At 34.7% G+C, this 14,391-nt stretch overlaps 1 protein-coding gene across 3 annotated transcripts in view; it reads left to right on the top strand.

Annotated features, from left to right (window-relative positions):
* LOC108354668 (probable phospholipid-transporting ATPase VD) overlaps positions 1-14,391 on the top strand; it is a 361,569-nt gene that overhangs the window by 2,443 nt on the left and 344,735 nt on the right. For all 3 annotated transcript variants that reach the window (XM_017605863.1, XM_017605848.1, XM_017605855.1), the window contains exon 2: positions 11,372-12,545. In XM_017605863.1, coding sequence (XP_017461352.1) covers positions 11,372-12,545 — 1,174 coding nt within the window. The remainder of the gene's footprint in view (positions 1-11,371; positions 12,546-14,391) is intronic.

The raw sequence follows: 14,391 nt of genomic DNA, 5'->3' as shown, positions 1-14,391 counted from the left end.
GACGGACGGACAGACAGACATGGCTTAATCGATTTCTTTTTTCATCCTGATCATTTATGTATACATTTGTCTATATCTATCTCGATTCGTTTTGGCTGTTACAAACAACCGTTATGTGAACAAAATTAATATACCCTTGTGCACAAGTGCGCTCATGTATAAAAACTACAATTAATGGCATAGTAACATATTTGATATCTCAATTCTATCGACTAGGTGTATGGTGTCAAGTTAGCACTACATACCATTTTTTCTTAAAAAACGAGAGCTAAAAATTTTTTCTTTCCACAACAAATTTACAACAAAAAAGCTACAATTAATGCCGTTATAACATTTTCAATATCTCTATTCTATCGACTAGGTGTATGGTGGTTAGCACTACATACCATTTTTTTCTTAAAAACGAGAGCTACAAATTTTTTCTTTCCACAACAAAAACACTGCAATTAATGCCGTAGTTAACTTTTCCAATTTCGAAAAGTGTAGTGCTAAGTTGACACACGTACGGATATGCATTTGTTTTTTTTTTAATAGGCTAGATTTCAATGTTTCAGCGGTAAATCAAATAAACATAAATAAAAGGTAAAATTTTCGAGTGACGAAAGCTGGACTAGAAACACAAAATTTACGATATCAATTTCGTGACGAAAATTCTACGCATTTTTTAACTGCCTTGGAAACATAGGGAAAATCTTTTTCATTCATACGAATCGTTGCAAAAGTTTCTAGTTTAGTTTATATTGTGTTTCTAGCAGTAAACGGATTCTCGCAAGGCTCCGAATAAATAAAAAAGATTTTCCGTACGTTTCAAAGGCAGTTAAAAAATGAGTATAATTTTCGTCACGAAATTGATATCATAAATTTTGTATTTCTAGTTCAGCTTTCGTCACTCGAAAATTTTACCACAAAGAGGTGTTTTATTTGATATCAATTATTTTAGGGTAGCAAATTTAAAATCGACGAAAATACAAACAATAATCTAAATGTTTTATTTTTCTCAAATGAATTGCTAAAAATATTATCTAAATCTATGTATTCAAATCGATGTGTCCATTGAAACACATAATTTTTCGAATACGGAATAAAGCGAAAAAGAATGATCATATCCTTTGTATTAAAAAAAATTATACAAATACAATACATAATACATTATACATATACAATAAAGTGATAAAAATTATCAACTTGGTACCAACTTTGGATACAATAAACAGAAGAAATTTTACTTCTATCACGTGTACGGTGTTGCACTCGTGCTATTAAACTAATGCTTTTTTATCAAGTAGTTTTGCTCTGTGGCAATTTATACATATGTATGTAAGTAGTAGCGGCACATTGGGTGAACTAAATGCATTTATACATACATATTTATGTACAACTGTAGGTAATATTGTACGCGTCTTCTCAGTTTGGTTAAGTGCGGGTGATAAACCCATGTAGCATAGTTAAATACTGTGTACATACCGCCTGTTAAAATGGGGAAAAATGTTGCAATTTCGGCATACGACTGAAAACAAAACTCTAAAATACACATAAATTGTGGTTTCCAAGACATGTACGAAGTGATTAGCACAGCTGCATCCTTCAACTTGTCAACTCGCGGGAAATTCCCCGATTTGCAGGGAATTTCGGTTTAAGTGGTAATCGGGGAATGGGTAATTTTTTTCGGGGTACTGGGTATGTTAGTTTTATATCTTAAAGTAACCAAAGTAACGGATATGTTAATTTTTAACCATTTGACCCTTTTTGGAGCGACATTTTTTCAATTCGAATAGCAATATCTCCAGAACAAGAGTTTACCAGATATAGGCTATATACCAGATGAAAGCTAAGGTTTTGGGCTAGATTTGTGGAAACTTAGAATAAAATCGACTGGCCAGTTTTTGAGAAAATGCTCGAAATGTATATTTTCAGCAGCCCGATTTTTAGTTTTCAGGCGATAACGTTATAACATATTTATATTTTATAAACGCAAAAGATAGCGTTAAATAGCTTGTTTGAAGACCCTTCTACTGATATCCACATCAATGATATGGACTGAGTAGTGCGGCCTCAGTGGTAGTTTAAAAAATTTGCCTTTTTTCGAGTTTCAGGCAGCAGCCACGCCCACAAAGGCATACGAATCAAGACATCCTGGAACCAAACCTTCTTAGTTTTTTTTGTACTTTAATTCCTGAAAGTTTGAACAAAATTAAATGAAGGCACGTACAGACGCCACATACATACCAAAGCATCTTGTAGCGGAGACACGAACCAAAACACATTTTCCTCTATATCTTTCCAACTTGTAGCCGGAACTTAATATATAAGGTATCGTTTGAAAGGTATTGGCCTATAGAATAACACTAAATATGTTGGGTGTACCCACATGCCCCCTTAAACCGGCAAAAGCAAAAAAAACGCCTAATTTTTAAGAATCCGGTTAATCGTTTATGAAGCTTGAATACCATTTCTGGACACACTCTCCAGGGCCTTTACAACGATACCTCAAACATGTTGATTGGACGTCTGGATAAAAACTTCCAAATCTCGTGTATATATAAGCGAGTCATTTCAGCATGCTACTGTGGCTGCTTTCGTCACTCGCGCGCACCTCCGTGCGCTGTGATGTCTTTGCCTTCTACTCCTTGTCCAGCTCACGCATTTCTTAATATTATCGTTTTAAGCCAGGGGTCGGCAAAAGTAAGACTGTGGCCGTGTTGGTGAGCGCAAGAGGAAATATATTTTATATAAGTACATAAGTATGTGTATCGCTGATTTACTAAAAAAGCGTCGTAACGCCAAAGAAAAAATCGTATGCAAGAATAAACGTAAACTCTTCTTCTATTTTGAGTAAAAATTTCATAGCTGTACCATTTACCAGTAGCTCACTAGAACAAAATATGTATTACTTTTTTACTATGGGAGTATATACATATTATGTAAATCCAAAACTTTAAAGCCCTTTTTCTCGAATTTTAAGTTTGTTAGTTACGACAGTATTGAAGTAAATTAGCGATAGGCTCACAAATACATACACATATGTCTTTTGTGTTAATCGAAACTTTCCATATCCTTATGAAAATATTAAAAAACGTCTTTTAAAAGCATGTTTCCTGTTTTAAATGCCTTATAACACAAAAGGCGTTTCATTCCACCAAAAGCATTTTCATGCATTACAAACGTACCTACATATTTCTCGCAAAGCATCTTTACATTCGTGAAACAAAGCAGAACAGCTACCCAGCGTTGCCAGGTTGAAGTTTTTAACGTCATTTGGACGTTTTTTTTTTATCCTGTTGACGTTTGGACGTTTTTTGTGTAAAAAATTACGTTTTTTAACTTCCCAGTAATTTTTCTCTGTTACTAAATCTTGTAAGTAGAACTGATTTTGAATTGTTTTCTTAATAAATCTTTACAAGCTTTGTTTTTTGCAGCAGCTGCTTCAAAAAATATTTATTCTGTCGACACAGATGACAACCCTTATTTAAGCGCATAACGAAAATGACACAATTAGTCGCATGGGGCCCCTTATTGAAAATGTAATGAACGTAAAAAGGCTGAAATATTGCTATGTTCCTTCTTAACAGAACGTAATTTAGGATTTTCGACAACAAACCACTTAACCAAATGTTTACAAGAAAAAAAAATATATTAAAAATCAACGCGATTCTTTAACAACTTAAAACTTGCACATTATTGCCCTGGAATTTAATGGGCTATCAACCTGCATACTCAAAAAAATTCTAAAAAATCTGAATAAAAAGTTGAAAATCTAGCTGATATTTTGCCAATTTTTATAATTTTTGCACAAAGTTTGAGATGTGGGTTTATATTTTGTTTGTTATATAATGAGCTAGGCTTTTATGGAAAAATAATAAACATTAAATAAACAAAAAAGAAACAGCCGAAATCGATGACTTAATCAGCTGATCACAAGTGTATGTATAAAATGAAATTTATATTAACGATCTCAAACCAGTTTAGAATGAATTTTAAATGTGTGCAAATGATATTTTAATATACCTTACGTACATATGTACCTTTGTATACAATGAAAGTTTAATAAGAACAATTCTTTGTGCATACGTTTGAAAAAGACGTTTTTGGGTAGAAAACGACGTTTTTTCAGACCAAGAGGGGCGTTTTCTCATGCCGAAGACCTGGCAACACTGCAGCCACCCGCGGTGCTGATTCGTCGCTGTCTCGCCAACGACTAAACGATAGAGCGTAAGAATACGTGTGAAGTGAGCATGAACAATTGTTCTATAGCGTGCCGACCAGTAGAGGTGTCAAACTATCGATAGTCACGCCATCGATAGTTTTGATAGTTTTCAGAAAAACTATCAATATTCACGATAGTCTCGAAAAAAATAAAACTATCGATAGCACTATCGCTAAATCAGTTAGGTTGCTTTGTTTTACAGGTCATAGTGAAATAAATATTATCTTATAAAAGTTATAATCATTCAAAATTAAGTAACTGCTTAGCCAAAATACTTCTCTTTTTAGAAATTCAAAAACTAACACAAGTTATACAAACAAAACAGGATTTACGATTAACATATGTATGTATTTTGGGCTAAATGCGTGCATATTTGAATATGACGTCGGCATCACACTAAAAAACAAAATTTTTAATTCAAATTAAAAAATTCAGGTATTACCAACAATAGTTCGATAGTCTTACTAAACTATCGATATTTTTGATAGTATAAGAAAAAACTATCAATGAGTATTGATTGGCCTAAAAAGTTGAAACTATCGATACTATCGCTAGTGCCATCGATAGTTTGACAACTCTACCGACCAGTGTTGGCTCTTGTTGGTCTTTCCCGACAAAGTTTGGTCGCTTCTTTTTCATTTGGTAGGTTGGTCGGCAAAGTAAGATTTTGGTCGGATAGTTGAATTAAGGTTTTAAAGTCTTTATTATAAAAGTAAATATTTCAAATATCATTTTGCATATAAATATTTGCCAATTGTACCTTTTAAACATTTGACAATGATGGAGCCAATGTTATTGCTGGATACTTGGGCGGGCTGAAGACATTATTGAGTGTGGAAACCGATTTATTTTATATAAAGTGCACATGCCACTCACTTCAACTTTGCTCAAGCTACGCTTGTAAAAAATTGCCGAAAAGCATTGAGACACTGTGCCGCAACATATATAGTTTCTTTTCCCACAGTCCAAAGAGGCTACATGAACTGAAGGAATTTCAGGACTACTGTTCGGTAAAATCCCACAAAATCTTGGGCATATCTCAAACACGATGGATTTTATGGTTAAATTACTGACAGGCTTAATTTCAAGTCCGCTTCTTCTGGGTGAAGTTAGCCTTAATGTTCCCTGCCGGGTATCAAGGCACTTTTGTCCCCTATTTTTGAAAACTTGTAAAACTAATTTTGAATTTCACGAGCCACTCCGTTGCTTATGCCAGGATTTTAAATCTCATGCCAGCACATTTGATATACCTGATTCGCTTTTCAGCATTAAGAAAGCGATACTATCCTCTATAAATAAATGATTGACTGACATAAATAAATAATAATCAGCTGATGAATTTGGTTCTGTAGCTGAATAGTGACTCGGCGCAAAAATTTAAAATAATGGGCGGGAATGGGATTATTATTAATAAAAAAATAATAGTTCAGCAATGGGATAGTTTGAAACTTTATTTTATTTCCTGCTTTTACGAAGTAAACGGTATGCGATCTGCAGACCTGGCAGAAGGAATGGGTTGCAAAACCAAATGCTATTTTTTATTTCTATCGCTAATTTTTCCCATAATTAACAATTTTAACAAAGAGTTCCAAGCTGAAAGCTCTCGTTTGCCATACTTATATGCAACTATCAAAGCACATTATCTCTTAATTTTGAGTAACTTTATTGAAAAAGATGTGATCAGTAACATATTAATGTTGATTTTAAAAATGAATATAATCATGTTAAATATCTGACATTTTTGTTGGAACGAAAGCTGAGATGTTTATGAAAAGTAATGTTCTGGAATCCTTGAAGTTAAAACCAATATATTAAAGTATTACATAGAGTTTTTGGACCAAATAAATTTAAGTTTTGATTTCAAGCGTGAAGATATAAAACTTTTACAAATAATGAGACCATCTGACGTAGTTTCTAACGAAGATTTACCAATTTGACCTCTTTTGTTTAAGTTTCCCCATATCAAAGATTGCGATCCTGATATAAAAACCACGCAGTGGACTTTACTGAGGCTAAGTAAGCTTGATATTTCCAGCGATCTGGATATTGATATATTTTGGGAAAAAGTTTATTCTATTAAAAATGGAATGAATGAAAATAGCTTCATGCATCCCGCCAATTTTGTGTTTACTAAAATTTCATTACCACATGGCTCTGCGGCTGTAGAACGCAAATTTTCAACGCTTTCTTTGATAAAAACTAAACTAAGAAATAAACTTAAGATTGACAGTATCAATGGCATAATGTTATGCAAGGAACCTGTAAACAAAAATGACCCGCACTATGTGTGGTCAGCTGTTAAAAAATGGCATGTGTAATTAATTGATTTAAATTTACTTTTAAGAAATTAAACTTATTGGTACATAACATTTACATATGTCTATAATTCATTTATTTATTTCTTATATCATTCTTTTCTAAGTCGTACGGATTTCGTACCGATTCGCTTAAAATTTTTTTTTGTGGGCTCTATACATGAAATAAGCTACCACGTGTTCGAGAAAGTTTTTTCTTCGGAGATATGATCTGTAAAAGTTTGCATTTTTTCGTGATTCTGACTAATCATGTACTTCTTCAAATCGTTATATCTCGGGTTCTGCTGATCGTAGAGATCTCATCTTAACGTCATTTTAAAGCTAAGAAACGGGCTTGCCATTTCTATATACAAGATGGTCAAGATTGTCCTAAAGCTAACTTAGCTATTAACAGTTGAACTTTATGAAGTTGATTTGCATAGTGAAGACCAGTAAATTAGGGATTTAAAATTATACCATCGTAGTCCTTGTTTAATTCTCTATAAAAAACGTGGTTCAAAAAAATTTTTATTTATATTTTTAAAATATTTTTCTTTATGACGAGATGGTTTATTTTTTGAGAATCAACAATTTTTTGTAATTTTTTTCGAAAACTTATGTTAAGATATATTCGGTAAGGTGTTAAACATCGGGTTTTTGCAAAAAGTAAAATTTTATTGCGCATTCCGATAGAATACTTATCCAGATATAATATTTGTCTGGCAAGATTTTTCTTTAAGGCGACAAACCACAGAAATGGGCGTGGCAATTGCAGGACTAAAATTAGCAAAACGCAGATTTTATTGCGGATTTCGGCAGAATATCGCTTCGTTAACAATATTTGTTCCCCAACTTTTTCAATGCATATAGATATTCTGGCGAAATCCACAATAAAGCTTAAATTTTTGAACTTTGGTTTTAATATAGCCACGCCCATTTCTAGAATATTCTTTGATTGAAAAACTTGTGGAGCAAATGTTATTAACGAAGCGATATTCTGCCGAAATCCGCAATAAAATCTGCGTTTTGCAAACTTTAGTCAAACAAGTGCCTCGCGCATTTTTAGGGGTTTGTCGCCTTAAAGAAAAATCCAGCCGTACAAATATTATACCTGGATAGGTATTCTATCCGATTTTTAAAAATTTAGTATCGTTGTAAGGCGATTAAACCCATTTTCTTCTGGTATGCATATTTGTATACTTCGTTTATAAAAACTTGAGAAAAAACTCTTAAAATTAAAAAAATACCTTTGTTTTTTAAAAAATATTTTAAACAAAAAAATTACAAACGGATCTTTAGGAAACTGCTATCGTTGTAAAGGATACCAGAAAACTTATACTTTCTTAAAACCAAAAAATTCTATTTATATACACAAAAAAAAAATTAGTTAAAAACATTTTTTCCCTCTATATAAACTCCGGCCCCCTAGGTGAAAGGCTGGCTACGCCCTTGTAAGCAAAACAATTAAAGTATTTAAATCGTAGATCATACGGTCAAGTTTGTTCTTTTAGAGCGTAACATGGCTCCATAATAATGATTCCAGTATCTTCATTTATGTATGTATATTTAACTATCAATATCCAACATCATCTGCGAAAAAAATTCTCAAAAATCAACGGGAACTTATAGCCATTTAAAACTTGCACTTTGTGGTACTGAAATTGAGTGAGTTACAAAACTGCACACTCAAAATTTGGTGCCATTTGATGCAAAATGAACTATATTTCTATAAAAAATTAGCACAAAAATTTATTATGAAAAAGATAAAAACACTGTATTCTGGGTGTATATATTTACCGATATGTAAAAGTTTCAATATGTTTGGAAAGCACAACGCACCCTTTTCCAGTAGCACCAAAATCCATATACTAATTTCCAGGACACTACCACAAATACTTCAAGAGATATACGGTATGAAAAATTAGATATGTATGGGTGATGCCACTTAATATATCGAAAGTCTACAGTAGGTGTCCAAAATTTCAAAAAATCGGTACAGCCGTTCGCGAGATCACCTCTTATAAAAAGGAGCTTCTCTTTATATAATTAGTGTAGGTAACACAGGGCGACTCCGATTTTGATGTGGCAAATGTTAAAGCTGATTTTGATAGGCTTTTTTGTGCTGATTAAGAATCCGTAAGTATAAAGTTTCCATCAGCTCCAGAATTTGAGAAAAATGTGGTGAAAGTGTCAATAAATCGCGTTATTTGCAATATTTGGGAAGCTCTAGCAATGAAACAAAAGGTGATAGAACCTTCCACTTAGGCTTAAATTAAAGTACTATTCCTGCACCTTGCTCACCTATACTCATTTACTTTTTAACGTCCAACAATAAAAAAAATACTGGAAAATTATGCAATTGAAAACAAAAATGGTGTAAAAATCAGTGTTAGCTATTCAATAAATGACTATAGGGGACCTTAGGGTCAAGGTGCAGGAATTGTATTTTGAGGGATTGAAGTCAGAAGTCCAAGCCTTAATTTAAGCCTAAGTGGAAGGTTCTATCACCTTTTGCTTAATTGCGGTAGGTACTCCCAAAATCAGTTATTCCCGTTCAACAAATGACTATAAGTGACCATCAAGCAAAGGTGCAGGAATTTGCAGGATATGATCGAGATTTTTAGCTTTAATCAAAGCCTAAGTGGAAGGTTCTACCACCCATTGTTTCTTTGCTAGAGCTTCTCAAATATTGAAAAAAACGCGATTTTCTGACACTTTGACCTCGTTTTTTTTTAAATCTGGAGCTGATNGTATGGGTGATGCCACTTAATATATCGAAAGTCTACAGTAGGTGTCCAAAATTTCAAAAAATCGGTACAGCCGTTCGCGAGATCACCTCTTATAAAAAGGAGCTTCTCTTTATATAATTAGTGTAGGTAACACAGGGCGACTCCGATTTTGATGTGGCAAATGTTAAAGCTGATTTTGATAGGCTTTTTTGTGCTGATTAAGAATCCGTAAGTATAAAGTTTCCATCAGCTCCAGAATTTGAGAAAAATGTGGTGAAAGTGTCAATAAATCGCGTTATTTGCAATATTTGGGAAGCTCTAGCAATGAAACAAAAGGTGATAGAACCTTCCACTTAGGCTTAAATTAAAGTACTATTCCTGCACCTTGCTCACCTATACTCATTTACTTTTTAACGTCCAACAATAAAAAAAATACTGGAAAATTATGCAATTGAAAACAAAAATGGTGTAAAAATCAGTGTTAGCTATTCAATAAATGACTATAGGGGACCTTAGGGTCAAGGTGCAGGAATTGTATTTTGAGGGATTGAAGTCAGAAGTCCAAGCCTTAATTTAAGCCTAAGTGGAAGGTTCTATCACCTTTTGCTTAATTGCGGTAGGTACTCCCAAAATCAGTTATTCCCGTTCAACAAATGACTATAAGTGACCATCAAGCAAAGGTGCAGGAATTTGCAGGATATGATCGAGATTTTTAGCTTTAATCAAAGCCTAAGTGGAAGGTTCTACCACCCATTGTTTCTTTGCTAGAGCTTCTCAAATATTGAAAAAAACGCGATTTTCTGACACTTTGACCTCGTTTTTTTTTAAATCTGGAGCTGATTGGAAACTTTATGCTTACGGATTCGTAATCAGCACACAAAAATTCGGCAAAAATAACGTTAACATTTGCTGCATCAAATGTTTTCCCATTTTTGTTGGCCTGTGTAATAAGTATTGTTAAATAGCCAATACACCTTTCGAACTGTAAAGCATCGACACGATCCTATTCTACGCATATTTGTAATACGGGTATCGAATTTCAAGAAAATCAGACCATAAATAAGACTTTCGAAGAGATCGGTCCCTTGCCCACTTAACGAAAAAAATGGATCCTATATGCTAATCTAGGCGAAAGGCTACCAACGAACCAAATGCATTTTTTTTATCGTAGCTGGACTCCTGCGCCACCAATCGGAAAAATTAAAACTTTGTGCACTCCTAAACACCTTTCCAAAAAAGCAGCACCCAATCGAATCGGTTATGAAATATAGGAGAAAATTGTTCCCAATTGATTCATGCCCCCAATAAATTTCACAATTATCCGAAATTTTCCAAGCTTACGTCGAAGAAAAAGCCAAATTTTTCGCGTTCTCCCGGATTTTTTCCGAGTTTTCCACTTAGAATTTTCTATTTTTCCATTCGAATGCCATTCCGAAGGAATTGCACACAAAATTCCATACAACAAAATCAATTTTCGATTTTTCCAATTTCCCGACTTTCCCGGAGGGGTTTCCCAAAATTTTCTTTCGTAAAAACCTTCTCCTGGCAATTACGAATAACTAAAAAAAAAGTTTGCCAAATCGGCCCAACCGTTCTCAATTGATGAATTACTATACATTTTTCACACCATTTTTATGTATATAGATTGGCGGAAAAATATTAGAATAAAAATTGTTGCATATATTATGAACAATTTGCTATGCCAATACTTTGTTGCTTCAGTGTATAGATTAAGTAAGCTTTATATTTTTATCTAGCAGGCAACACGTTCATTTCGTAACCTGAATATTTGCGAATTTAAAAAATTTCCCAACTTCAAGCAAAGTTTTTTTATGAGGAGTGAGCTGGTCGGGCCAACTCGCAGCTGTGTTTCGTCTATGATATTTACGCACACTCAATTCCTGAGTACATAAGCTGCTTACTCAACATAGTCAAAATCCAGATTTTTAAAACTTGATTCGAGCGGGCGGAAACGAGCGTTCCTAAGGATTTAATTTTGCTTAAATTCTGTTCTTTGGGACCCTAAATAAGAGTCCCTCAAAATCATAATCTAAAATGGGTCCGCGACTTCAGGTAGACGATTTCATATGTAAAGATGCTTGGTCCAATACAATTTTTTTACCATTATATATATTTCGTTTCAGAAATTACCAGTTTACGCTACGGTTCTAGCTATGGTGTTCACCAATGTGGATTTATAGTACTTCAGTTGTCAATTCGAATAGCAATTGATTGCAATAACAACCACCCACATACATACACATGTTCTCTTGTAATAATGCCTTCAGCGAATACCGAAGAGTTGCGGCGAAAGTTTACTGTTGTTCAGCAACAGCGCTCAGTTCCGTCGAAATTCGCGTTAATGACCACCACCTCTGCTGTGTACGATCATTTAGACACAAACATCACCACATCAATGATGGTTCAGGCAACACCAATGATTCCTCTACAGGAACCCGAACATACCTACATATTTCCTGGAGCAATAAACCTTGCCGGTGGGCTTGGAGCAAGCGCTATCCATAGTATGGCACCGGGCATTCCTGGCGTTGCTGTTGTGTCTGCGCCATCACACAGCCTCAGCGTGGGAACGGATAGTCGCGGCCATATAAGGTCTGTGAGTCACGGAGGCGGTGCCATTATAGGGCCGAGAGGCCGTCCAATGAAATCAGCTATGAAAGGACATCAACGTGCTTTTTCACATGGCCAAATTACAGATTCACCAGGCGCTCCTGGAGCCTCACGAGGCCATAGTCGCGTTGGTTCAAAAACTGATTTTATCCTACCACCTGGTCACAAAGAGGAAGTAGAAAGTCGGGAGTTTGGGCCATCTGTTGCATCTTCAGGGGGTGGGCGTGGTCATTCGAGGCAGGCATCGCGTTCAGAATCTATATACACTTTGCGTCGCTCTGAAACACCACCTTGGTGGAAGCGGATAGCTGTATGTCATACTGAGAAACTCGAAGAGCGAAGCTATCGTGTCCTCGTACCAAATCACACAGTTCCACCAAAGACTCCCAAGCGGGCTCATCCGAATGAAGATTTTGTGGGCAATAAAATACGCACGACAAAGTACACACTGCTGTCCTTCGTACCAAAAAATTTACTTGAACAATTCCATCGTGTTGCGAATTTGTATTTTATTTTTATCGTTCTGCTGAATTGGTTTCCAGCGATAAATGCGTTTGGCAAAGAAGTTGCCATGATACCTGTTCTCTTTGTGCTCGGTGTGACCGCAGTTAAGGACTTATTTGAAGACAGACGACGTCGTTACTCCGACAAGCGAATCAACAACACGACATGTCGTATTTATGACGGGTAAGTTATCAATTCATACTTTTCTGTACACATCTGAACGGTGTCGGTTTTTTCGGCACTAATAAGACTGTAACGAAAAAAGTGGTCGCAGGTTGCAATTGTTTTTGCCTTAAATGTAACGGAATAAAATCAAACAAGTGTATGCAGCGCTAGAACAGTCTTCATTTTACATGATTGAGCCATTGGTAGAAACAAGAAGGTAATTTCACTAATTTTGTCAGCCATATTAACTATCTGACATAAATGCCTTTTTCGACTTCTGCTTTATAATTGTGCTACCAGTTTCATTCCTTTAAACCACAGTCAGATTCAACGCTGCACTGAAAAACGGGCAGTTCCAAATGCAAAAAAGTAAAATGTTTTTAATATGCATGTATGTACATTACACCAGACATGGGCACATTTGCCCGTACGGCAAGCGAGCCCATTTCGCGGGCTAGACCAGGGGGAAATCACGGGCAACATGAAGAGGGCCAGTGTTGCCAGAACTTTTTGAGCCAACCGGCTATATTGGCAAAAAAGCGGCTAAAGAGGGCTAAAATGTTTCAACTAAAATTCACATGTTTATTTAAAAAAATCGCAAGTAGAAAGACTTGTAAACTCATTAATTTTTTTTGGTTAAAGATTATACGTGGCTAAGCTTTACACCACTCGTTAAATAAATCACAAAAACAGACTGGTAAATTTATTACAAATTATTTTTGTTTAACAAAAGAAACTGTCGTTATACGTACATTAGAAGTCATGTTTGTATACTTGAATATAAAAAAAAATTTATCAATTACATACTTATGGCGTTTTCTTTTTTTTGAAAAATGTTGCCTTACATTGTAACATTTGTACTAGGTTACTTTTCGTCCTGAATGGCTATACTAGCATAAAGTATTTTGCTTAGGCTGAGGGCGATATTTTGAGAAATGAACACATGAAGCTGTGTGTGAAACGGCTGAAGAAAACAGGCCAAGATTATTTCGAGAAAAGAAAATGCCATTAATTTCTGTGTTCGTATGGAAAAGTAGCTTATGTCGAAAGGCTGGCTTTAGTATAAATCGGCATTCACAGCATACGATTGCGAGTTACTCCGTGGCGTTGAACCGTTGAACAACCGTTGGCATATAAACGTGCAAGAAATAGTTCCGATACTAGCAAGAAAATATTCTTATTAAATCTTATCAAAAAATTCCTTGTCGTTTAAAGAATAAAGGGAAAGCCGCATTTTACTAAAGCCAGCCTTTCGACATAAGCTATTTTTCCATACGAACACTGGTTTATATCGAACAAGCCGGTCGTTTTTTAAGTTTTTAACAATTCAAGTATTTAATTGTATTTTGATGTCCATATACTCGAAACTCCTGTTTTTAATGTCGTACCCACTCTCTCACATGCCTGTCTGAGAGCAATAATAAGCAACAATAAAGTATGTTGGCACCATAATACAATTTATTCACAGGTCTTGTCAAAACTTAAATTTAAGCCATTCATAATAAAAATTGTAAAAAGAAAGTCCCGCTACGTCCTTTGAATTTCTTAGTTTATTTAATGTTTATTACTTTTTTATGAAAATATTGCTGATTAATCAACAAACACCATATAAGTCGCAATTTCCGACTTTGCCCAAAAATTATGAAAATTCTGCAAAATTTTCACCAAAATTTTTAACTTTTTAATCAGCATCTTTACAAAATGGTATGTACATATCTATGCCGTTTTGTTGTCTATTAAAATATGGGGAAAATTTTAAGTAGCTAGGACATATGAGTAGTCCACTTGCAAAGTGCGCTATATAAATTTTTTCGATTTTTAGTTTTTGGTGGTTAACGTACCAGTATTTAAAGTAGTTTCATGT

This window comes from Rhagoletis zephyria, unplaced genomic scaffold (assembly GCF_001687245.7).
Source record: "Rhagoletis zephyria isolate East Lansing unplaced genomic scaffold, Rhagoletis_zephyria_1.1 Rzeph_scaffold_00158, whole genome shotgun sequence".
Lineage (NCBI taxonomy): Eukaryota > Metazoa > Arthropoda > Insecta > Diptera > Tephritidae > Rhagoletis > Rhagoletis zephyria.
This window is presented reverse-complemented; position numbering and strand designations above follow the sequence as displayed.